The sequence below is a fragment of the Stegostoma tigrinum genome, chromosome 6, assembly GCF_030684315.1.
Source record: "Stegostoma tigrinum isolate sSteTig4 chromosome 6, sSteTig4.hap1, whole genome shotgun sequence".
Taxonomy (NCBI): Eukaryota; Metazoa; Chordata; class Chondrichthyes; order Orectolobiformes; family Stegostomatidae; genus Stegostoma; species Stegostoma tigrinum.
This window is the reverse complement of record NC_081359.1, coordinates 3428492-3454043: the sequence shown is the minus strand read 5'-3', so window position 1 is coordinate 3454043 and position 25552 is coordinate 3428492. Positions and strand designations below refer to the sequence as shown.

At 40.5% G+C, this 25552-nt stretch overlaps 1 protein-coding gene across 1 annotated transcript in view; it reads right to left on the bottom strand.

Moving 5' to 3' along the window:
- The window catches only part of LOC125453325 (protein diaphanous homolog 3-like), a 507084-nt gene that overhangs the window by 416032 nt on the left and 65500 nt on the right, over window positions 1-25552 (bottom strand). The window contains exon 5 of the mRNA XM_059646411.1: window positions 12776-12912. Coding sequence (XP_059502394.1) covers window positions 12776-12912 — 137 coding nt within the window. The remainder of the gene's footprint in view (window positions 1-12775; window positions 12913-25552) is intronic.

The following is a 25552-nucleotide window of genomic DNA, read 5'->3' as shown; positions in this document are numbered from 1 at the left end:
AAGGTAAAGCTGTCTGTGTGGTGGATGCCGCAGTTTTGCTGGAAGCCGGATGGGTTGATATGGTTCATGAGGTTTGGTTGCTTATTATGCCTGAGGAGGTGGTGAGTTCTGTATCGCTGTGTACACCTATTAGTGAATACAAAGCATTTCTACTGATAACTCAAATATTTAACATGACTTGGTATTCCTAGTGTTTTACACTGGATAAGATCAATACCTTTATTAAGTGTACACAGCCTTGATTTGAAGGTCATTGTAATTTGTTATCAATGCAGGCTTCTTGAATTGTCTGACTTTTGCTGGTTTCTGTTTGTGCCAGATTTAGGGTGAAAGCTGAACTATGAGCATAGGGAACTTGTGTGTGGAGCCTGAGGAGGTAGGGGAAGCCCTAAATGAGTTTTTTGCTTCTGTCTTTACGAAAGAAACGAACTTTGTAGTGAATGAAACCTTTGAAGAGCAGGTGTGCATGCTGGAATGGATAGAGATAGACGAAGCTGATATGCTGAAAATTTTGTCAAACATTAAGATTGACAAGTCGCCAGGCCCGGACAGATTTGTCCTCGGCTGCTTTGGGAAGCGAGAAATGCAATTGCTTCGCCACTTGCGAAGATCTTTGCATCCTCGCTCTCCACTGGAGTCGTACCTGAGGACTGGAGAGAGGCAAATGTAATTCCTCTCTTCAAGAAAGGAAATAGGGAAATCCCCGGCAACTATAGACCGGTAAGTCTCACGTCTGTCGTCTGCAAGGTGTTAGAAAGGATTCTGAGGGATAAGATTTATGACCATCTGGAAGAGCATGGCTTGATCAAATACAGTCAACACGGCTTTGTGAGGGGTAGGTCATGCCTTACAAACCTTATCGAGTTTTTTCAGGATGTGACTAGAAAGGTTGATGAGGGTCGAGCTGTGGATGTGGTGTATATGGACTTCAGTAAGGCATTTGATAAGGTTCCCCATGGTAGGCTTATTCAGAAGGTCAGGAGGAATGGGATACAGGGGAACTTAGCTGTCTGGATACAGAATTGGCTGGCCAACAGAAGACAGCGAGTGGTAGTAGAAGGAAAATATTCTGCCTGGAAGTCAGTGGTGAGTGGAGTTCCACAGGGCTCTGTCCTTGGGCCTCTACTGTTTGTAATTTTTATTAATGACTTGGACGAGGGAATTGAAGGATGGGTCAGCAAGTTTGCAGACGACACAAAGGTCGGAGGTGTCGTTGACAGTGTAGAGGGCTGTTGTAGGCTGCAGCGGGACATTGACAGGATGCAGAGATGGGCTGAGAGGTGGCAGATGGAGTTCAACCTGGATAAATGCGAGGTGATGCATTTTGGAAGGTCGAATTTGAAAGCTGAGTACAGGATTAAGGATAGGATTCTTGGCAGCGTGGAGGAACAGAGGGATCTTGGTGTGCAGATACATAGATCCCTTAAAATGGCCACCCAAGTGGACAGGGTTGTTAAGAAAGCATATGGTGTTTTGGCTTTCATTAACAGGGGGATTGAGTTTAAGAGTCGTGAGATCTTGTTGCAGCTCTATAAAACTTTGGTTAGACCGCACTTGGAATACTGCGTCCAGTTCTGGGCGCCCTATTATAGGAAAGATGTGGATGCTTTGGAGAGGGTTCAGAGGAGGTTTACCAGGATGCTGCCTGGACTGGAGGGCTTATCTTATGAAGAGAGGTTGACTGAGCTCGGTCTCTTTTCATTGGAGAAAAGGAGGAGAGGGGACCTAATTGAGGTATACAAGATGAGAGGCATAGATAGAGTTGATAGCCAGAGACTATTTCCCAGGGTAGAAATGGCTAGCACGAGGGGTCATAGTTTTAAGCTGGTTGGTGGAAAGTATAGAGGGGATGTCAGAGGCAGGTTCTTTACGCAGAGAGTTGTGAGAGCATGGAATGCGTTGCCAGCAGCAGTTGTGGAAGCAAGGTCATTGGGGTCATTTAAGAGACTGCTGGATATGTATATGGTCACAGAAATTTGAGGGTGCATACATGAGGATCAATGGTCGGCACAACATTGTGGGCTGAAGGGCCTGTTCTGTGCTGTACAGTTCTATGTTCTATGTTCTATGTTCTATGCCTCCCATATTCACATGCAAATCATTTTTATGAACAACAAAAAGCAGTAGACCCAGCACTGATCTTTGTGGCACACCCTATGGTCACAGGTGTCCAGTCCAAAATGTACCCTCTAACACCACCCTCCATCTCCCTCCTTCAGGCCAATTTCATATCCAACTGTCTAGGTCCTCTGGATCTCATGTGACCTAACCTTACTAATAAATTTACCTTGCAGAATTTGGTCAAACTCCTTGCTGAAGTCTGTAAGGACAAAGTCTACCACTCTGCCTTCAATCTTCTTTGTCATCTCTTAAATAGAAACATAAAAAATTGGTGCAGGAGCAGACCATTTGGCCCTTCAAGCCTGCACCACCATTCAATATGATCATGGCTGATCATACAATTTCAGTAGTCCATTACTGCTTTCTTTCGATATCCCTCAAACCCTTTCGCCACACGGGCCATGTCCAGCTCCCTCTTGAATATATCTAGCAAATAGCTCCAACATCCTTCTGTGGTAAAGAATTCCACAAATTCACAAATCTATGAGTGAAGAAATTCTTCATCTCAGTCTTGAATGGCTTACCCCTTATTCTTAGATTGTGACCCCTAGTTCTGAACTTCCCCAACATTGGGAACGTCTTCCAACATCTAGCCTTCAGGATTTTACATGTTTCCGTGAGATCCCTCGTCATTCTTCTAAATTCTAGCAGGTACAAGCCCAATCAATCCAGTCTTTCTTCATATGTCAGTCCTACCTTTCCAAGAATCAATCTGGTGAACCTTTGCTGGGTTCCCTCAATAGCAAGAATGTCCTTCCTCAGACTAGGACACAATACTCAAGGTGTGACCTCTGATATTGCATTCAATTTCTTCATCCAAATCATTAAAGTATATTGTGAACAGCTGGGGTCCCAGCACTGAACTCTACAGCATCCCACTCATGACCGTTTACCACTCTGAAAGGGGTCCGTTTACTTCAATTCTCTGCTTGTCTGCCAACTTGCTCTCTATCCATGTCAATGCATTACCTCTGATGCCATGAGCTTTAATCTTCCTTACCTATCTCTTACATGGAACTTTTTCAAAAGCTCCAAAAGACTCAATCAAATTAATGAGACATGATTTCCTATGCAAAAATCCATGCTGACTGTCCTTTAGTCTTTGCCTTTCCAAATACATGTAAATCCTGCCCCTCAGAATCCCCTCCAACAACTTACCCACGACTGACGTAAGGTTAACCAGTCTATAGCACCCTGGATTTTCCTTATAGCCTTTCTTAAATAATGGCACCACATTGGCCAACTTCCAGACTTCTGATACCTCATGGCTGTTGATGATACTAATCTCAGCAAGGGGCCCAGCAATCTCTTCCCCAGCTTCCCCCAAATTTCTGGGAAACACTTGATCAGGTCCTAGGTATTTATCTACCTTGATAACCAAGTGTGGAGCTGGATGAACACAGCAGGCCAAGCAGCATCTCAGGAGCACAAAAGCTGACGTTTCGGGCCTAGACCCTTCATCAGAGAGCTACCTTTTATCTACCTTTATGTGTTTTAAGACCTCCAGCACCACCTCCTTTGAAAAATGAATTCTCTTCAAGACATCACTATTCATTTCCCCAAGTTCCCTAGTTTCCATGTCTTTCTCCACAGTAAATACCCGTGCAAAATATCGTATTGTATCTCACCTATCTCCCAAGATTTTGCATACAGATCTTTAAGGGGCCCTATTCTTTCTCAAGTTACTCTTTTGGCCTGAACGCACTGAAATAATCTCTTAGGATTCTCCTTAACTCTATTTGCCAAAACTATCCCATGTGCCCTCCTGATTTCCCTCGAGTTTACTCCTGCTGACCTTATACTCCTCTCGGGATTCACTCAATCCCAGTTGTCTATTGTTGATATATGCTTCCTTCTTTTTCAATTTCTCTAGTCATCCAGCACTACCTACTCCTACTACTTGCCCTTCACAGTAACAGAAATATGCTGTCTTTGAACTTTCGTTATTTCATTTTTAAAGGTCTCCCACTTCCCAACCATCCCTTAACCAACTGATAGCCTCCTCCAATCAACTTTTGCAAGTTCCTGTCCCATACCATCAAAATTGGCTTTACTCCAATTTAGAATTTTAACTTTTTGATCAGTTCTATCCCTTTTCTGTAACTATGCTGAAACTAATAGAATTATGATCATTTGTGTCCTTTATGCCCTACAAAGATCTGCAATAGTGCCTCAAATGTTTGCAGTCTTCGGACTATTGATTACAAACCAGAGACAGCAAAAGGCAAACTAGCATACAAGACCAGCCAGCTCTCTTCACCAACAAACCACGATTGTTTGAATAGACTCCCTGCCTTGTGGATACCTCATCAGAGTTGAAGGCCAAGGGATTAAGCTTGTGAGAAAAGAAAATCTGGCTGCAAAGTCTAAACATGGCCTGATGTCTAAATTTCTAGTCTTTACAGCAACTACTCCAAGCAAGCTTGAGCCAAACATTTACAAAGGTTTACAAAGAGATAGCAGTAGGTTAAGAAAGTGGGCAAAAAGTTGGCAAGTGGCCTATAAATGGGAAAATGTGAAGTTGTTAATTTTGCAACAGAGAACAAAAGAACAGTATTATTTAAATGGCAAAAGCTGCAGAACACTGCAACACATAGGGACGTGTGGGTACCTGTGAATGAAACACAGAAAGCTAACACACAAGTGCAGTAGAAAATCAGGAAGGCTAATGGAATGTTGGCTCTTATTTCAACTGAGTTGGAGTATAAGAGTAGGGAAGTCTTACTGCAGCTGTACTGCTGTGGATAAAGTTATATCTGGAATGCTGTGAGCAATTTTGGTCTCCATGTTTAAGGAAATTTATCATTTCATTGGAGGCAGTTCCAAGAAAGTTCATGATGAGGGGAGAGTTTTTTTTACACAGAGGATGGGTCGCAGGTGGCATGAACTTTCAGAGGAAGTAATGGATGTGGGTCCAATTAAAACATTTAAAAGACTTTTGGAAAAGTATATGAACAGGGAAGGTTTGGAGGGACATGGGCCAGGAGCAGGCAGGTTGGACTAGTTTAGTTTGGGATTATGCATGGCATGGACTGGTTGGACCGAAGGGTCTGTTTCCATGCTGCATGACTCTCTGACTATGAATATGAGGATGATCTCTGGCATGGAGGGATTGTCTTATGAGAAAAGCCTTAACAGGGTGGGACAGTACTCATTGAAATTTAGAAGGATGACGGGGATCTCACTGAAATATATAGGATACTTACAGGGTTTGTGCTGTGGGGATGTTTGCCTTCGTATACGACTATAGGACCAGAAAATATAATCTTGAAATAAAGAGTGCCAATGTAACACTGAGATGATAAGGAAATTCATCTCTCAGAGGGTTGAGTGTCTTTGGAACTTCTTGCCACAAAGCTGTGGAGCAGAGTTCTTGCATATTTTTAATACTGAGATAGATAGATTTTTGATAAGTAGGGGAATCAAGCGTTATGAGAAAAGGGCAGGAAAGTGGATACGAGTGTTGGATCAGCCAAGATCCCACTGAATGGTGTAGCAGGCTCAAAGGGCTGAACTACCTACTCCTATTCCTGTGTCTTATGGTCTTAATAGTACTGTAATGCAGAGACAACTCTCCAACACAGACAAAAATATTAAATTTAATTTAAATGCAGTGATTCCCAGTGAGTTCTACATAAATCACATTTGCAACATCATTGAATAAAAGGAAAACATCAGACAAGGGCATTAGAAAGGAAATTGAACATCCAGGCAGAGATTAGTGGCCTCTTAAAGATTTATATATCCTTAAAACTAGAATGAAAAACTAATTGTCCATTAAACAAAATCCTGACCCAGTTCTGCATAGCAGCAATCTCTTGATAAACAAAAAACCTTAATCTTTGGATGTGAGTTTGCTCGCTGAGCTGGAAGGTTAGTTTTCAGACATTTCGTCACCATTCTAGGTAACATCATCAGTGAGCCTGACATCACCAACCCAAGGAAACCTAAACAGATAAATAGAAAGCGGGACATAACACCAGCGCTTCATCGGAGGCTCACTGATGATGTTACCTAGAATGGTGACGAAACGTCTGAAAACTAACCTTCCAGCTCAGCGAGCAAACTCACATCCAGAACCTCAACCTGAGCTACAAATCTTCTCAAAACTCACTGACCTTCATCTTTATCACATACAATCAAAAAGATACATTTATTTGACGATTAAATAAACAGATCCCAAGTTTTGAACATGATTAATTTTATAATCCTAATCCTCTTTTCAGTTAATGAAAGATCAAGGATGCTAAAAAAGTGCAGTTTCCTTCCTGCTGCAGCTCTAATCGTGAAAAAGAAAGCACAAATATCTTGATCAAAATTTGTACTTAACCAAAGCAAGGTCAACTAACCAAGCTTTCGTATCAAACCAAATCCTTACAGATTCAAAGCTATTAGTAATTGTTATGATTCATGATGTGATTCAAACTCTTTTACTTAATCTTTTTATTCAGACACAAATGACAGCTAAATCGTAATATTCAGCATCATATTTGTTTCAGAAGGACTGCAGTAAAGATTGATGTGAGCAGATGTGATGGCAATCAAGTTTGTTTTAATTAACATCATCATTAGAGACAACAAAATTTCACAGACTATCTCAGCCTGATGAATTTATAGTTTTAGAAGGATCTGCATGATTGTCTATATTCCAACTTTCCAAGGTGCTCACAGTTATGTTTCCTGGTATGAAGCACACTGGTAAGAAAACTAGAAAAGAAGAGCTCAGTCTGACAACCATTTTTAGATTTGGATCTCTAAACCTGAACCTTTGTTTTAGACTTAGTAGTTCAAATCTTGATTTTATTAATATTTCACTGGATGACAAGACAAGCATCCTAATTGTTCTAAAATGGTAAATCACGAAATTCAGATTTTAAGATGCATTTGCCAAAGATTTATGGCAGTAGCAGTAACAAAGAACAAAAGATTGTATGATAAAAATAAATGAAATTTGAATTTATCATGTATTTTTCATAACTATGACCTCCCAAAGTACTTCACAACAAATGATGTAAGTTCAAATCCACACTGCATTTAAAAAGGTCACTTATCCTAAAGCTTTACCAAATTGTTCGTGATAGAATCCACATAAGAGTTCACTGAGAGGCAATTAAATAATCTTACTTCATTTCACAATATAGAATTAATGATAATCTCAGTGAAGGCACCCTAAGTAGCAGCGACTATAATATGATTGAATTTTATACTCAGTTTGAGGGACGTAGGGGTTGGCAGAGGAGTGGACATAGCCTAAATTTAAAAGGAAAAGGGCAATTTCAATGGCATAAAAGCTGGCTCAAGCAACTCTACTAACGAGATTAAAAGGTTAGATCAAATAAAGTACAATATACAGTAGTAGATATTCATGGGTATAATACACAGAAAAGTTACATTCCAACGAGTAAGAACAATTCCAAAGAGCAAACTCGATATTCATGGATAAATGGAAAGGTTAAAGATAGTATCAAATTAAAAGGAAATAAAATTGTGCAAAGATAGATGGAAGATCAGAAGATTGCACAGAATATTTAAAAAGACAAAGAATAGCTACAAAATAAATAAGGAGTGAAGAACTAGAGTACAACTGAAAGCTCCCAGAAATACAAAAATAGGTGATGAGTTTATATATATTTTTTTAAAAAGTTTACAAACTAGACTGAGAGACAATAAGAACTGCTGATGCTGGAGTCAGAGATAACACAGTGTGGAGCCGGGGGAGCATTCAGAGATAATAAGAACTGCCAATGCTGGAGTACAAACTAGAGTGTTGTTCTGATACAAACTGTCTCTGGAGAATTGACAGTTGTTGCACAGATAGTGTGTTGTGATTCAAGCACCATTCTTCCTGGGGTTGTCATAAAAGTCAAATATTTTAAGGAGCACACAGAGTGATAGAAAGCATAGACCAAGTTTCTACGCAGAATAAGAATCACTATTTATTTGAAGGAATTAGACTTCAGTTACAAGTAAACAGTTATAAGCCACAGGCATACAAGACTACTAATTAAAACTCTAATCCCCCTTATGAACTCACCCTTACACACACAGAATAGAGAGACGGTAAAATTAATTATTGGCAGAGGAGAAAAACTCGGAAAATAGTTCAGCAGTCACTTGCTCCCAGGTTCTGTAGTTTAGATAATCTTTATGATCCTTCTGCTGGTTAGCATTTGACTTATTCCTCTTTGTCCAGATGCTTTCACTGGTTGGTAAGAGACACATGTTGCTTGGTTCCCTTGAAAATGTCTCTGATTTACTTGTTCAAAGCCACAGCATATAACAATGATTACAGGAAAGGTAACCAGGTTTTCTTTAGGTTTATTGTCAGTTTTACAGAGAACTAGGAGGCCATTCCTGAGCTGGGGAAGAACCAAACACGGTTCTCACTCCATAACCTACCCCAAGCCCCAAGCTATGCAGTTAACAGAGAACAAATTATGTAGTTGTTGACAGGCAGGAAAAGGTCTCTGCCATTGATATCTGGTCACTTGTCCATAGACCCATAAACTTCGTATTGCCACAGAAAGCTGCTTCAGTATATCCCTACAGCTCCAAATTTTCTGCAACTCAACTTTCAATTACTGCCTGTTCAAACAGTCTCTACACAATGCTTGCAAACCTTTCTTAAAAAAAAGGTTCTTGTTTTAATCTTTAAAAACACAGTTCAAAAATGTATGTCATTTACATAATGGAAAATAAGGAAATGGCAGATGAATTGAACAGGTATTCTGCATCAGTCTTCACTATAAAACATTATAAAAGACAATCACTCAAATAGGTGTACAGTAGGAAGTGGAAGGGAGGAAGGAACTCAAGAAACTTAGTTATCACAGAGGTGGTACAGTGTTTAAAAGTTGTTTGAACTGCAGATTGACAAATGTCCAGGTTATAATGGGCTTCTTCCTACAGTCTTAAAAGAAGTAGCTGGTGAGATAGTCAATACATTATTCCTAATTTTCTAAAATATCCACGATTCAAGAAGGGTCCAATAAGATTCAATGTTAGCAAATGTAACACTATATTCAAAAAGGAAGCAAGTAAGTGGTAAAGCTAATAGAATGTTATTCTTTATTGACAGAGCAATTCAATACAAAAGTAGGTAAGTTATGCTTCAGTTTTAGAAGGCATTGGTGAGACCAAGTCTCAGTACTCTATACAATACTGGTCTCCTTATTTCAGGAGAGATGTATATGCATTGGAAGCAAAGAGTGGAGCTGGATGAACACAGCAGGCCAAGCAGCATCTTAGGAGCACAAAAGCTGACGTTTTGGGCCTAGACCCTTGGTCAGAAAAAATTACCTACTACAAATCTCTTACTTTTTCCCTATATCCTCACACATTACCCCCACTTACCCAAACCATTCAGCCCACTCATGATTTCGAAATCCTTTTAGTCTACTCCTCTCCAAAAAGGATAGCCCCAATTCAACTTTTCTTGGTAACTGAAGTTACTCATCCCTTGAACCGTTCTCGTAAATTGCATCTGCACTCTCACCAATGTGTTTACCTCACAGCTACTATATATAACGTCAAGGTGCTACATCCAACCCCTTCTTGAAATTACCCGGTGTAGTGGCCTCAATGTAATCTGCCTGGACTTCAAAAAGACTTTAGATAAAGTATTGCATGGGTAACTGCTCAAGAAAGTAAAAGCCTTTGGGATCCCATGCAATTTGATCGAACAGATTCAGGGAGCATATAATGAATGGTAGGAACCAAAAGAACTGCAGATGCTGTAAATTTCAGGAACAAAAACAAACTTGCTAGAAAAGTTCAGCAGGTCTGGCAGCATCTGTAAAGGTGAAAACAGATTTAATGTTTCAGGTCCAGTTCTGAGGAAAGGTCACAGGTCCCAAAACGTTAACTCTGTTTTCTCCTCCACAGATGCTGCCAGATCTGCTGAGCTTTTCCAGCAACTTTGTTTTTGTTCCATGAATGGTAGCAAGTTGGGTGGTACGGAGGATCAGTGGAACATTGGTGTGCATGAGCATAGATTCTTGCAGGCAGCAGGGCCAGTGGACAGGGTGGTTAAGAAGGCATCTGAGATGATTGCCTTTAATAGTCAAGGTATGGAATACAACAGCTGGGAAGTTATGGAAGAGTTGTATAGGATATTGGTTAGGCTACAGCTGGTGTACTGTTCTGGTGACCACGCTATAGGAAGGATGTGATTGCACTGGAGAGAGTGCAGGATGCTGCCTGGGCTGGAGCATTTCAGCTTTGAAGAAAGACTACATTGGCCGGGGGGTGTTTTCCATGCAACACAGCAGTTGGAGACGGACTCGATTAAGATCAACACAATTATGACTGACATGGACAGGATCAATCAGAAGAAACATTTCCACTTAACTGAGGGGACAATTACCAAGAATTTACCAATAGATTAAAGTTAAGGGGCAGCAGGTTTGGAGAAAATTTAAGGAGAAATGAGTGGTGGCTATCTGGAATTCACTGCATGAAATAGTTTTACAGGTCAGAACTATCATATCATCTGCAGAATATTTAGACAAACATTTGAAATACCACAGCACACAAGACTAAGGGCCAGATGCTAGGAAATGGGATTAGTGTAGATAGGTGCTTGACGACTGGCATGGACACGATGAACCAAAAGGTCTCCTTCTGTGTTGTAATATTCTATGACTGTAAAATGTTAGATCAGAATAAACAAGTTGAAGAACAGAGCTTGAAACCTATAAAGTAAGTGTTAAAAAAGGCCAAATGGGCTTCAGGGAAATTCCAGCAGGATATATTCGCCAGCAGTGAGTAATATATTCTAACTTGTTATTATCTTTCAAGAAGAAAACAAAAGTTTCTTTGCTAACTAATTTCAAAATCAATCAGGTTAAAGTATCTGCAAGATGTATAGTATCTGTAAGATTTTACAGCAATACTTAACTTCCTGAGCCAGTCTTGAGAATTTACTTATTTTCTTTAACACAAAAATGGCAATTAATTGCATATATCCTGCAATAAAAGTAAAATTAGAAAAGAAATAACACTGGAGAAGCTAGTGGGACTAAGATCCAAGAAATAACCTGGGCCTGAAGGTTGATAAGTTTTATAAAGGAAAACCTAAAAAGATAATGGATGCATTAGTTTTGGCCTTCCAGCATTCCCTAGGTAATAAAACAGCTTCCACGGATTAGAACGTTGCAAGTGCAACCCTAATGTTCACGAGAGGGGAGAAAGAAAACAGGGAAATTAACGGACAGATAACCTGACGTCAGTAGTAGTGGAAATATTGAAACCTACCATTAAGAACACCAGAACAAAGCAGCTGCAATATAATACCATCAGGCAGAGACAACTTGGTTTTAGAAAACTAAAGACAAATCTGCTAGAGATCTTCGAGGATGTTATCAGACACACAATGGAGGTGGTACATTTGGATTTTCAAACAGCATTTAATAACATGACACAAAATAGGTAATTAAACAGGCTATGGTTTCAGTGATTGGAAAAATTTGTGAGCAGGGATTGAGAATTGGTAAACAGAACAAAGCAGAATACCAAAATGGTGCAATTGTGGGCTTGCAGAGTTTAACAAGGGCAGTGTTCTGATTGTAATGCATCCAATTTTGCCAAAGACAGGAAGCTAGGTAAGAAAGTAAGCTCTGAGGCCATGGCAAAGTGGTATTAACCGGTTGTATGAGTGAGCAAGACAATAGTGATCAAGTTAAGAAATGTGAAATTATCCATTTTGCTAACGCGACCAAATGAAGAGGGCAAACTGGCTCCCTTTTCTTCAATCTCCTCAGTGAGCCAAAACATTTACGTGCTTGTAAGCATGGTTCTATATCTCTTGAACGAAAATTTGGCAACCCAATACCTACCATATTGATTACGAATAGTTTAGAGTCCTTCGGAAGTCACAGATGATTCAATTGATGTCTTGCATCCTCAACAGCAGCAGATATTTGTTTATCTCTTAAGTTCTCTGCATTATGATGTTTCTCCTTAATCCATTCTATAACCAGACACTTTTCCTTCTTAAGAAGCCAAAAGAGAGCTTGTGCTACTTCAGCAGTCACATAGAAATTTCGCTGCTCTGGCAAAAGTAATTCATTAAAATCCAAGCCAGTTTTGGTTTTTCTATGCCCGAGTTCATTGTTTCCAAGTCGAATAATTGCAGCTGGTGTCCTTCATCACCAAAATGTGAAACTCATCATATAGATGCAAATTTTAAAAAAAGACGAACTTCCCTGGGTAAACTAGTTCAATGCCTCTTCACAAAATGTTAACTTCAGTTCAGAAAATTTATTTATTATGCATTAGTTTCATGAAACTTGCCTATTCTGTCTCATCAGATGATAGCTGTGGCCATTTTAAGTCAGTGTTTAATCCTTTTGTCAAAATTATATCAGGGCACAAAAGTCCCAGGTGTTGAAATCAAATGACAGAATTCAAAAATCACATTTTTTCACTATTGTGGCTGGTCAGAAGAATGAAATGAACAATTTGTGATGGCCATAAAAAAAATGTATATACATTATTTTGACTTACACAGTTTTGTTAATACTGATTAATGATCAGTGTGATATACGTTAATTGTATGTACCTAAATAAGAAACTTATTGTAAGACTGCAAGTTCTAGACATTTAAGACATTCCGCAAGTGCCTGATTCATATACGTAAAGATGTCTTCATTACCTGATAGGATTGCTAGTCAAAGATACACGGAGGGATTCCAGAAAACTGCAAAGTCTTTCATCTGCAACACCAGACTTTAACTCATGGATGAATTCATGGGGTGAGGTAGAGGGGTATTGTCTGTTCTTCAAACAGCCCTGAAAAGTAACAAAAATCACAATGAAAAATATGGTTTTGTTTGGGTACAAATTTGTAAATAATAGAGTTCAAATTATCTGTGAGAAGGGAAAAATGTGCTCTTGCCATTGAACTCAAAATAAAACATTTATTTAATACTTTTTAATTGTACTCAAATGGAACAAATATCAATTGATTACAAATCAATCAATCTAAACAATGTTCATAACATTGCAAATGTTACAAAATATATGTTCCCTCAACATATGCTTATTCCATTCATTATGTGTGTTGCATTCTGATGCAAATTCTTTAGTTATATCATTAAATTTCTACAGAAAGATAGATCAGCCAAATAATTATTTAGATTGGCAGACAAAATCCAATTTTCATCTTCCCTCTGAAATCAGATTTCCCAGTTTTATCTGGGTTTGTTTATTAATGAATAAGAGAAAACAAGACAGCACACAGCATTTTTAGAACACAAAACAACAAATACTGGTTAGCTACCAAATGCTAGCAGGCATTTAGCCCACCATATTTCCATCCCCTCTGGAACTCATCTCCATAAATATGAAGCATGGGCAGGCACCAATATCGGCAGGCCACTCACCACATCTAAACAAATAATTACAGGTTAAATGACATAAATATTACCCAGTCACTTCATAACATGGTTGGCATGGGCAGGCAAGCTGAATAGACATGATTTTTCCACGAACTTTTTAAAAAGGCTCGAAGGACGGAGAGTGGTATCTTCAAAGAATGCACTTTTCACATCGGGGCACTCACCCCAAAAGTCGGATTGCCCTCAGAAATCTCTGCTCAATAATTACACTACTCCTTGTTCTGCACTAACACATCACAGGAGAATACCAGGGAGAGTTGCAAACTTGATGTCTGCAGTTTCCCACCTTCACATTTCCTACTTATGATTGTGTGTTATCACAATCTGCACTATCATGAAGGAGCTGCCTGGAGAGACCCCAAGATTAACTTTTGATTCCATAAAGTTTCCTGACATGTGTTCAAACAGGGCAAGGAAATCTTCAACATGGTGACTCCAAGGCCTATCCTTCAACTAATAAATTAATAATGCTCCGTGCTGAACAGCATTTTGAGACAGGACAATTGGTACCAAGGGCATGAAATATAGGAATGAGTATGGGACTTCAACGCCCACCAACAGGGACTCAGCAACACCACGACTGACCAAGCTCAAGTCTCAAAGAACACAGCTGCTAAACTGGGCTTTTGACAAGTAGCAAGAGAAACTCTTGTCTTTATCTGCTGCAGGTGCGTCTGTCAAATATACCACCAAATTAAGTGACCATCACACACTCCTTTTTGGAGCCAATGTCCGATCTTCACATTCAGGATGCTATCGTAACAAAAGGCACTGCCATTCATGCTGTATGGGACAGACTTTGAATAAATCCAACAACTCAAAACTGGGATAATGGGAACTGCAGATGCTGGAGAATCCAAGATAATAAAGTGTGAAGCTGGATGAACACAGCAGGCCAAGCAGCATCTCAGGAGAACTGGGAACAGACACAGAAGCTGCTGGAAAAGCTCAGCTAGTATGGCAACATCTGTGAAGAAAATCCAGAGTTAACATTTTGGGTCCAGTGACCCTTCCTCAGAACAGACTCTTCTCAGGGAGAGATAGTAGGCACTGCAGATGCTGGAGAATCTGAGATAACAAGGTGTCGTGCTAGATGAACACAGCAGGCCAAGCAGCATCAGAGGAGCAGGAAGGCTGACTTTTTGGGCCTAGACCCTTCTTCAGCCTTCCTGCTCCTCTAATGCTGCTTGGCCTGCTGTGTTCATCTAGCTCTACATCTTCTCAGGGAGTGTCACCAGACTTGAAACTTTAAATCTAATTGTTCTTCACAAATGCTGTCAGGCCTCCTAAGCTTTTCCAGCAACTTCTGATTTTGTTCCTGATATACATCATCCACAGTTCTTTTAGTTTTTAACTCAAAACTGGGCCTCCATGTGGTGCCAATTCAACCACAGACTGGAGTTTCATGGCTTGGTATATCCCCCAATTTCATCGTTAGTACCAAGCTGGAAGATCAACCCTGGTTTAATGAAGAATGCAAAACAGCAGGCCAGGAGCTGCAGCAGGCATACCTAAAAATAAGATGTCAACCTGGTGAAGTGACAACATGCATGCCAAAAAGCATTAACTGCAATTGACAGGATGAACCTATCGCACAATTATCAGACCAAATTTAAGCTCTGCAATGCTGTCACGTCAAGTCATAAATGATGCTGAACAATTAAACAAGAATAAGAACAGGAGTCTACACAAACATCCCCATACTCAGCAACAGGAAGTCCAGCTTATCAACGCGAAAGGTACGGCTAAAGTATTTGCATCCATCTCCAGGCAGATGTATGAAATGAATGATTCATTTCAGCCTCTTCCAGAGGTCTCCAACATCACAGCTGTCAGTCTTCAACAAAGTCGATTTACTCTACATGATATCAATCAATAACTGAAAGCATGGCATCCCTGAAAGCCTTTGGAACCAGGACAAAATCAAATTTGCAAAGTATTGCTCTTCAGTCTACAACTGGATCTTAGCAAAGTGATAGAAGGAATCATTGATAGTGCAATCAAATACACTACCAAAAGAATAGCCTACACACTGATGCCTAGCTTGGGTTTCAGAAGGGCCACTGAGCCCCTGAACTCATTACAGCTTGATTCAAGCATGGACAAAAGAGCTGAGCTCCAGAAGAGAGGTGACTGTCCTCAACATCAAGGCACCATTCAAACGGGGGTGGCATCGAGGAGCCTGTGCAAAACTATGAACAGATCAGAATCAGTGGAAAACTCTCTGCTGGTTGAAGTCATACCAAGCACAAAAGAATATGGTTGTAGATGTTGGAGGCCAGTCATCTCCATTCCAGGACATCACCATGCAAGTTCGTCAGCTCAGTCGCCTTGACCCAATCATCTCTAGTTGCTTCATCAATAACCTTTTCTCTAATCTAAGTGCAGAAACAGGGTTATTCGCTGATGATTACACAAAGTTCAACAACAGATGACTGGAGGATAGCAAATGTGGTTCCCCTGTTCAAGAAGGGGAGTAGAGACAACCCTGGTAATTATAGACCTGTGAGCCTTACCTCAGTTGTTGGTAAAGTGTTGGATAAGCTTATAAGGGATAGGATTTATAATCATCTAGAAAAGAATAAATTGATTAGGGATAGTCAGCACGGTTTTGTGAAGGGAAGGTCGTGCCTCACAAACCTTATTGAGTTCTTTGAGAAGGTGACCAAACAGGTAGATGAGAGTAAACCGGTTGATGTGGTGTATATGGATTTCAGCAAGGCGTTCGATAAGGTTCCCCACAATAGGCTATTGTACAAAATGCGGAGGAATGGAATTGTGGGAGATATAGCAGTTTGGATCGGAAATTGGCTTGCTGAAAGAAGACAAAGGGTGGTCGTTGATGGGAAATGTTCATCCTGGAGACCAGTTACCAGTGGTGTACCGCAAGGGTCTGTGTTGGGTCCACTGCTGTTTGTCATTTTTATAAAGGACCTGGATGAGGGCGTAGAAGGATGGGTTAGTAAATTTGCAGACGACACTAAGGTCAGTTGAGTTGTGGATAGTGACGAAGGATGCTATAGGTTGCAGAGAGACATAGATAAGCTGCAGAGCTGGGCTGAGAGGTGGCAAATGGAGTTTAATGCAGAAAAGTGTGAGGTGATGCACTTTGGTAGGAGTAACCAGAAGGCAAAGTACATGGCTAATGGTAAGATTCTGAGTAGTGTAGATGAGCAGAGAGATCTCGCTGTCCATGTACACAGATCATTGAAAGTTGCCACCCAGGTTGACAGGGCTGTTAAGAAGGCATACAGTGTTTTAGCTTTTATTAATAGGGGGATCGAGTTCCGGAACCAAGAGGTTATGGTGAAGCTGTACAAAACTCTGGTGCAGCCGCACTTGGAGTATTGCGTACAGTTCTGGTCACTGTGTTATAAGAAAGATGTGGAAGCTTTGGAAAGGGTGCAGAGGAGATTTACTAGGATGTTGCCTGGTATGGAGGGAAGGTCTTACGAGGAAAGGCTGAGGGACGTGAGGCTGTTTTCATTAGAGAGAAGAAGGTTGAGAGGTGACTTAAGTCAAACATATAAAATAATCAGAGGGTTAGATAGGGTGGATAGGGAGAGCCTTTTTTCTAGGATGGTGACGGCGAGCACGAGGGGGCATAGCTTTAAATTGAGGGGTGAAAGATATAGGACAGGTGTCAGAGGTAGTTTCTTTACTCAGAGAGTAGTAAGGGAATGGAACGCTTTGCCTGCAACAGTAGTAGATTCGCCAACTTTAGGTACATTTCATCATTGGACAAGCATATGGACGTACATGGAATAGTGTAGGTTAGTTGGGCTTCAGATCGGTATGACAGGTCGGCACAACATCGAGGGCCGAAGGGCCTGTACTGTGCTGTAATGTTCCATGTTCTAACATTTGCAACTTCTTATATACAGAAGCATCCATGTCCAAATATAGCAAGACCTAAGCAACATTCGCATTTGGACTGACAGGTAGCAAGTATCACTCATGCCACACCAGGACTGGGTAATGGCCATCTACAACAAGAGAGAATATAACCATCTTCCATGCCGTTAAATGCCATTACCATGACTGAATCTATCACTATCAACATCCGGGGGATTACAATTGACCAAAACTATGCTGGACCAGCAATGTAAATACTGTGACTACAAGAGAAGGCCAGACGCTGGAAATCCTACAATCTCCCGCTCTCTGTACATCAACTACAAGGTACAAGTCTAGATTGTGAAGAAATACTCTCCATCTGAATGGATGGTGTCAACTCCAAAAACACTCAATAAGCTCACAAATAGAACAAAGTAGCTAGCTTGATCAAAGCGCCACCAATGCAAAAAAGTACTCCCTTCCAGTGGCAGAAAATGTGCAATCTGCATGGTACACTGCAGCATTCATCCAGGCTCCATCAACAATCTACGAAACACAAAAAGAACAAAGGCAACAGATGCGTGGGAACACCACCATTGTCTACTTCCCATCCAAACTTCACATATCATTTTGACTTGGAACTAATTTACTGCTCCTTTCACTATTATTGTAGCAAAGTTCTGGAATACCCTTCCTAGCAGCTTTGTTGGTGCAGTTGCAATAAGTAGATTGCAGCAGTTCAAAATGGCTGCTGACAACCAACTTTCAAAGTACAAATAGCGATGGCGGACAAATGTTGACCTTGCTAGCAATGCTCACATCTCATCAAAGATTAGAAGAAATTCAGAAGCATAAGGAACTATGTTGTGATGATGTCAAACCACAAGGGGCTGAGATTTGCTAGAAAAATGACATCATTGAATGGCAAAACAAACCCAATGTGCTGAATGGCCTCCAACTGTTCCTGTGTCTTATGGTCTTGTCAATTAGCAAATTCCTGCCCAACCACACTTCTGTCTGTAACCAGTAGGCAATAAATAACAACAGTTCACATTACCCTTGAATTCAGCAGTTGTTGGTCTCAAGCCCCTCAAAGTTCCTAAAATAATGCTAGATAATGGCAAACAGTGATCAGGTTCAGAAAAAGGGTCAGGAATCACCAATTAAAAGCCGAAAAGAAATCCATCTGTTCCAGACAACAGGTGCTGAACAGCTTCAAGGCCAGCTCAACAATCAAACCACAAAAGGGAAAACCGACATGACATTGCAACAACTAACACAAACTATACTGTGGAAGACGCCGTTAGTAGGAAATTCTGCCATACCTCACCCAAGAACCTTCCAGAATGCAGAAGGCTGACATGCATAGCAGATCAAGACCTTCCTCTTCAAGGATAAAGAACAGAATTCACTCTATGGCACAGCAAGGGAATCATACAGTAAAGATATGACCTTCCATAAGGTGCTTGCATGGTACCAAGCTCCACAGGTAGAAAGTAGATTCGCCCATTCCATCAAATGCTATGGCTGCAATAACAACTATTGTTTTAAGAGTGGACATCTGAAAGAACCTGCATTTTAATGTAGTGATCAACTGCTTTCAAAAGAAGCACTACAGAAAACAAACACCTTCTGGAGACCTGACAAAAAATAAAAATCAATATTGAAGCACTAACATTGAAGTCAACAGACAACATACGTTTAATTTAGGCACAGAAGCAGCAGTCACAATTCTATCCAATAGACTTAAATGGCTGTAAAGGAATTATACTATAATTTCCATTTAGCAAACTATTGGGTCTATCAACCACCATGTCAAGTTTCTGCTCATGAAATGTTAAAACACAAAAACAGGGGCACCTCAGAAACAGCGCATATTATTCTCAGATACCAAAGTGTGGAGCTGGATGAACACAGCAGGCCAAGCAGCATCTCAAGAGCACAAAAGCTGACGTTTCGGGCCTAGACCCTTCATCAGAGAGGGGGATGAGGAGAGGGAACTGGAATAAATAGGGAGAGAGGGGAAGGCAGACCGAAAATGGAGAGAAAACAAGATAAGTAGAGAGGAGAGTCTAGGTGAGGAGGTAGGGAGGGGATAGGTCAGTCCAGGGAAGATGGACAGGTCAAGGAGGTGGGATGAGGTGGTAGGTAGGAAATGGAGGTGCGGCTTGAGGTGGGAGGAAGGGATGCGTGAGAGGAAGAACAGGTTAGGGAAGCAGAGACAGGCTGGGCTGGTTTTGGGATGCAGTGGGGGGAGGGGACGAGCTCGGCTGGTTTTGTGATGCAGTGGGGAGAGGGGAAGAACTGGGCTGGTTTTGTGATGCAGTAGGGGAAGGGGAGATTTTGAAGCTGGTGAAGTCCACGTTGATACCATTGGGCTGCAGGGTTCCCAAGCAGAATATGAGTTGCTGTTCCTGCAACCTTCAGGTGGCATCATTGTGGCACTGCAGGAGGCCCATGATGGACATGTCCCTTCCCCTTCCCCTACTGCATCCCAAAACCAGCCCAGTTCTTCCCCTCTCCCCACTGCATCACAAAACCAGCCCAGCTCATCCCCTCCCCCGACTGCATCCCAAAACCAGCCCAGCCTGTCTCTGCCTCCCTAACCTGTTCTACCTTTCACCCATCCCTTCCTCCCACCTCAAGCCGCACCTCCATTTCCTACCTACCACCTCATCCCGCCTCCTTGACCAGTCCATCTTCCCTGGACTGACCTATCCCCTCCCTACCTCCCCACCTATACGCTCCTCTCTACCTATCTTATTTTCTCTCCATCTTCAGTCCACCTCCCCCCCCCCCCCACTCCAATTATTCCAGTTCCATCTCCCCATCCCCCTCTCTGATGAAGGGTCTAGGCCCAAAACGGCAGCTTTTGTGCTCGAGATGCTGCTTGGCCTGCTGTGTTCATCCAGCTCCACACTTTGTTATCTTGGATTCTCCAGCATCTGCAGTTTCCATTATCACTCATATTATTCTGCCACATTTAACGCTAAGCAGGAAAACCTGCAAAGATCTCAATCTCATTCGCAAAGTAGAAGTCAACATGGCAGACTTCCTTCATTAAAAGACATTTGTAATTTATAGCAATTAATAACAGCCACATTCAAGATCCTATTTATAATAATTTTCAATCAACCTGTTGGGCATGTAAATCTCTTCTGAACAACATTTTTCCTATAGCAGGGAGACCAGAATCAGACCAAAATGTAGTTGTCTAAAACATGACATCTCAACTCCCATACTCAATGCAGTGACCAATAAAGACAAGCATGCCAAATACTCCTTCACCACCTTGTCTACCTGCGACTCCACTTTCAAGAAACTCTGCACCTGCACCCCTACTTCTCTTTGTTTGGCAACTCTCCTCAGGACCTTACCTTTAAGTGTATAAGTTCTACCCTGATTTGCCTTACCAAAATGCAACACTTCACATTAAACTCCATCTGCCAATCCCCAGCCCATTAGCACATCTGATCAAGGTCCCATCGTAATTTGAGGTAGCCTTCTTCACTGTCCACTACACCACCAATTCTGGTGTCATCTCCAAACTTACTAATCATACCTCCTATATGCACATGCAAACCACTTATATAAATGATGAAACACCATGAACCCAGCACCATTCCTTGTGGCACACCACTGATCATAGGCCTCCAGTCCGAAAAGCAACCCTCCACTGCCATTCCTTAAAAAAGTTTAAAGCCTAAGCTTCTATTACCTTCCAGGGAAATACTATGTCTGGAGTCTGTCCTTCACCTGCACAACCATTCCAGCTTTGTCATTGATTGTAGAATTCAGCAGGAAATCAGTTTGCCAGAAAATCAATTCTGACTACAAATTTGAATTTAACTCACTCCGAGTCTGGAATTCCAAAAGGAGAACATAAATGCAAGCTGTATAATTTACTGGCCCTAAGTGCTAAGACACAAAGGGAAACATGTTAGCAACAAAATTATTTGTTGATTTCAATTACAACATTACTGGCTTTGCAATCCATTTAAAAATTTCAATAACGTACCTCCTATTTATACCAAACATATGTTTGGACTTTTCTACTCATCTCTATATTAAGTGCTTTGACTGTTTCATACAGCATACCTACTGCTTCTGTTGAAAATGCACTTGCTGGCCGATACAGTCAATGGTACACAAACCCAATGACAAACCCATAATACAACTCAAAATCCGCTTAGCTTCAAATAAAACTTGAAGTCTTAAAATGAAGAATTACAATTAAACAACAGCCAGCAACAAAATAGTTATTACTAAACTTTTAAAATAAGTATTAAATTTTGTCAACAATTGATTGCAGAGTAAAGATATCAGTTCAATGGGCTAAAGTCGTAAAAATATAGAAATTAATTCTAATTACAACTGATCTTAAAATATGTTATTCCTTCAGGATTGAACTGCATTGCTGAAATTGGTCGATGCTCATATTAGTGAAATTGGGCAGAATGTATCATATTAATTAGTGAGTGTGCCAAATTAAGTGCAGAAACTGTTTTAAATGGGATACAAGAAACATGAACTGCATTTCTGTTAGAAACAGAATCCATCATCTTTAATCAATCATCTGTCATATCAGACTTTTCATAGAGAAGCATTTTGAAAAGTCAAGGCTAGCACTGAATTGGTTTTCTTAATAACCTAACCAAAAGGCACTTGGGATTTCAAATGTGAAGGCTTTCAAAAAATGATGTGCAGTAACCTTCTGCCTACACAATACGTCTTCGCCAAAATTAGTTCTAATTACTTGGCTTCAAATAGAAATGCTTGAACCACAAAATCAAATTTCAAGATTCAACTATATGGAAGGGATATTTACATGCTGACAGATTCAACATTTGTATGCAAAGCAGTTTTCAAATAAAGAGTCAACTCTTCTTACATTGAAAAGAAGGCTGTGTTTATTGCGGATGCCAACATCAGGCAGAGGAATGAACATAGACGGGCAAGAACTCAGCACAGCAAAACAACATCACAACCAAGCCATACAGCAGCACCAGGAGGAGCTACCTGCCACAAATATTGTGTTGCTGATATTATCACACTGCAATGATATCAATACTTCCTGTCTTTCTGAACAGCCATTTCTCCACCGTCCCAGACTGAATCTGTGCAAGGAGTACGACAAGCAACAAGGTAACACAGTGGATTGGTTATCGCTTCTGTAAACTAATTGCCATTAAATATAGTTAAATCACTGTAAAAAAAACGGCAGCAATATGGGCAAAATAAGGTGATGCCAACAGCACACGCACTAAAAATAGTGAACCCTGTTGTGGCCAGCTGATGACACCAGCCTTGCCCGTGCCTAGTGGGTTTCAGAGTAATTACTGCGTAAAAAGGAAACTTGGTCAGATTAAATGCACATTCTGAAAGGAAGATAATTTTACATACACTGAACTGAATACACAATTCTGCAAAGATTCAATTTTACATAATTACAATGACGTGTCAAATACCAGTTCAGCATACAAGACAACACCCTCGTTGGTGTGCAACAAGAGTTAGGAGATTTTGATTTTCTCTCTTTACATATAAACCCAGTTAAAGGAACAAATAGAATTAGAATTAGAACTAGAACTAGAATTAGATATTATTGTCACATGTACTCAAGTATAGGGATACATGAGTACAATGAAACGCGTACAATGTTGCCACTCTCCAGCACTGCATTGGATACAAAACCAGAATTTTAAAATAACACATTCTGCCAAAAAAGTCTCTCTCTTACATAATCAAATTAATGCAATGACATTGTAAACTGACCAGAATTCCACATTTACTGTAATATTGATCTAGGATAAAATCTGGATTTTAAGAAGTCTTTGATAAGATGTCATATAATGATGAACCAGTTCAAAGGAAATAAAGTTGGGGCCAAGTAACAGAGCGGATAGCTAGTTGGCTTGAAGACAGAAGGGTAGAGATAAAATGCAGTTATTCACCTAACCCGCACATCTTTTGACTGTGGGAGGAAACTGGAGCATGCAGAAGAAACCCACACAGACAAGGGGACAATGTGCAAGCTCCACACAGACAGTCACCCGGGGGTGGAATCAAAGGGGACAGCAAAACCATTTACATAAGACAGTCATTAAGCAGTTAAACAGTGAATTCAGGAGAAACCTTTTTTATCAAGTGAATGGTAAGAATGTGAAGCATGCTTTCACAGGCAACAACTAAAGTGAGTAATGCAGATGCAATAAAGCAAAATCTAGACAGGCATATGAGAGAAAAGGAAATAATGGAATTACATTGTCAGACTTAGGAAATATTGGATAAGGCTCAAGTGGAGCATAAACCAGTGAGACCAAATGCTACAGACCTGAGCTGAATAATTATGTATAATCCTAGCTAGCCATGTGACCTATTAGAATTTCAGATTTACTTTACAATTTGTACTTCAATCCCTTAGCTTGTTGAATAAAACTGTAATAATAGTTCTAGTATTGCTTTGTAATTGGTTTCATTGTCAAGTTTATTGCTCTCTTAAGTACAAGGCCAAGATGAGGCCATTGTGCAGTATTTCCCAAAGACTGGTGGTCCATCCATGAGTCCTCTTTTACTGTGGTGATATCTTGGATATATTGCTTCAGAAAAAACTTCAAGTTCTGCAACCACTACATTTTTCTCATCCTGTGAAGGCCTCAGACATACCTCCATTGTTATCTATTGGCGCTGGTAGCTAACTCTTGTTATTTGTATGTGTTATGAATTTTTGTAGAGTAATCGTGAATGGGAAGGCAGGGACCCAGAAATTGTTTGCAGCAAAAAGTGATAAGGGAAAAAAGTGTGTGGTCCCTTGGAGAATTACAGTTCTTTTCTAAGCTTAGAAATTTATTCGGGGAGAAAAAAGTGTCTGTATGTAGCTGAAGATGTATAGCCAGTTCTAAAATGGAAACGTATCAATTGGCTGCTTGATTAGAAGCCATAAGCATGTTTTGATGTTTTGGCAATGAGATGGAATCAGCCAATTAATTTAAACCAAGCACTTAGCAATTAAAAGCCAACTGAATTTAAATCTGATGGTTTTGACAACCTCGGACTAATACTATTGTAAGAAAATTGATGTGTATATCAATGTAGGTATACGAGGAAAGGGTTTTTCAAAGTCAGCGGGACAGCGAACCACCATGAGGATCATCGTAGCCAACAGTTTGATATAAACAAATGTGCCCAAACATTGCTAAAGTTTTATGAAAAAGATGTACGAGCCCTTATTATTTCCTTCAAGAAACTGGCTGAGCAGATGAATTGGCCAGAGATTGTGTGAGTAATGTTAATTCAGACCAAGTTGGTACAAAGGGCTAGCGAAGTCTTTGCAGCACTGTCCACTGAGATGTCACGAGACTATGAAGCAGCGCAACAGGCTATTTTGAGTGTCTACGAATTAATACCAGATGCATATAGACAATGGTTCAGAAATGTAAGGAATGAATCAGGACAGACTTGTGTCGAGTATGAAAAAAATTGAACATGGCAACTTCGATAGATGGGTGAGATCATTCAAAATAGAAAAAACATACAAGGATCTCAGAGAGATCATTCTGTGGGAGGAGTTTAAAAATTCATTTCCAGAAATGATAAGAACTTCTGTTAAGGAATAAAAAGTTCAAACACCAAGAAGAGCTGCTGCAATGACAGATAAATACGCATTAGTGCATAAATCAAAATTTAGCTTCTGACAGCAACTTCATTCCATGAGGGATAAAAATTGGGAAAATAGGAGATCATTCAATGAAAAACAAAAAGGAGATCACACTGGGAACAATTTACCACAGGTGAAAAAGAAACCCAAGAGAGTGAAAAGGAAGTGAAAGGCCTCAGGTATTTTCCCCGTAACAGAGTGCAGCACCTAATGTCACAGCGCCAGTGGTTTAAGAAAAGCATTGGGAAAAAGCATGTGGTAAAACAGGCTAAACCAGTGGGACGAGTTGAGGTAGTGAAGGAAATCCTAGAAGAAGTTGAGGAACTACAGGAGAATGCACAGCCTAATCACGGGTGTGATAGTGAGATGGTGCCTGATCTCTACAAACACTTCACATCTGTGGCAAGGTTTACTCAGGAAGAACAGGGGGCGAAGGTGAAGGAGTTAAAATTTTGACAGATACATAAGCTAACCAGTCTCTTAAAACAGTCCATGGAAGTGTTTGCATTTCTTCTGAAATGTCAGCCGTGACAGGTGT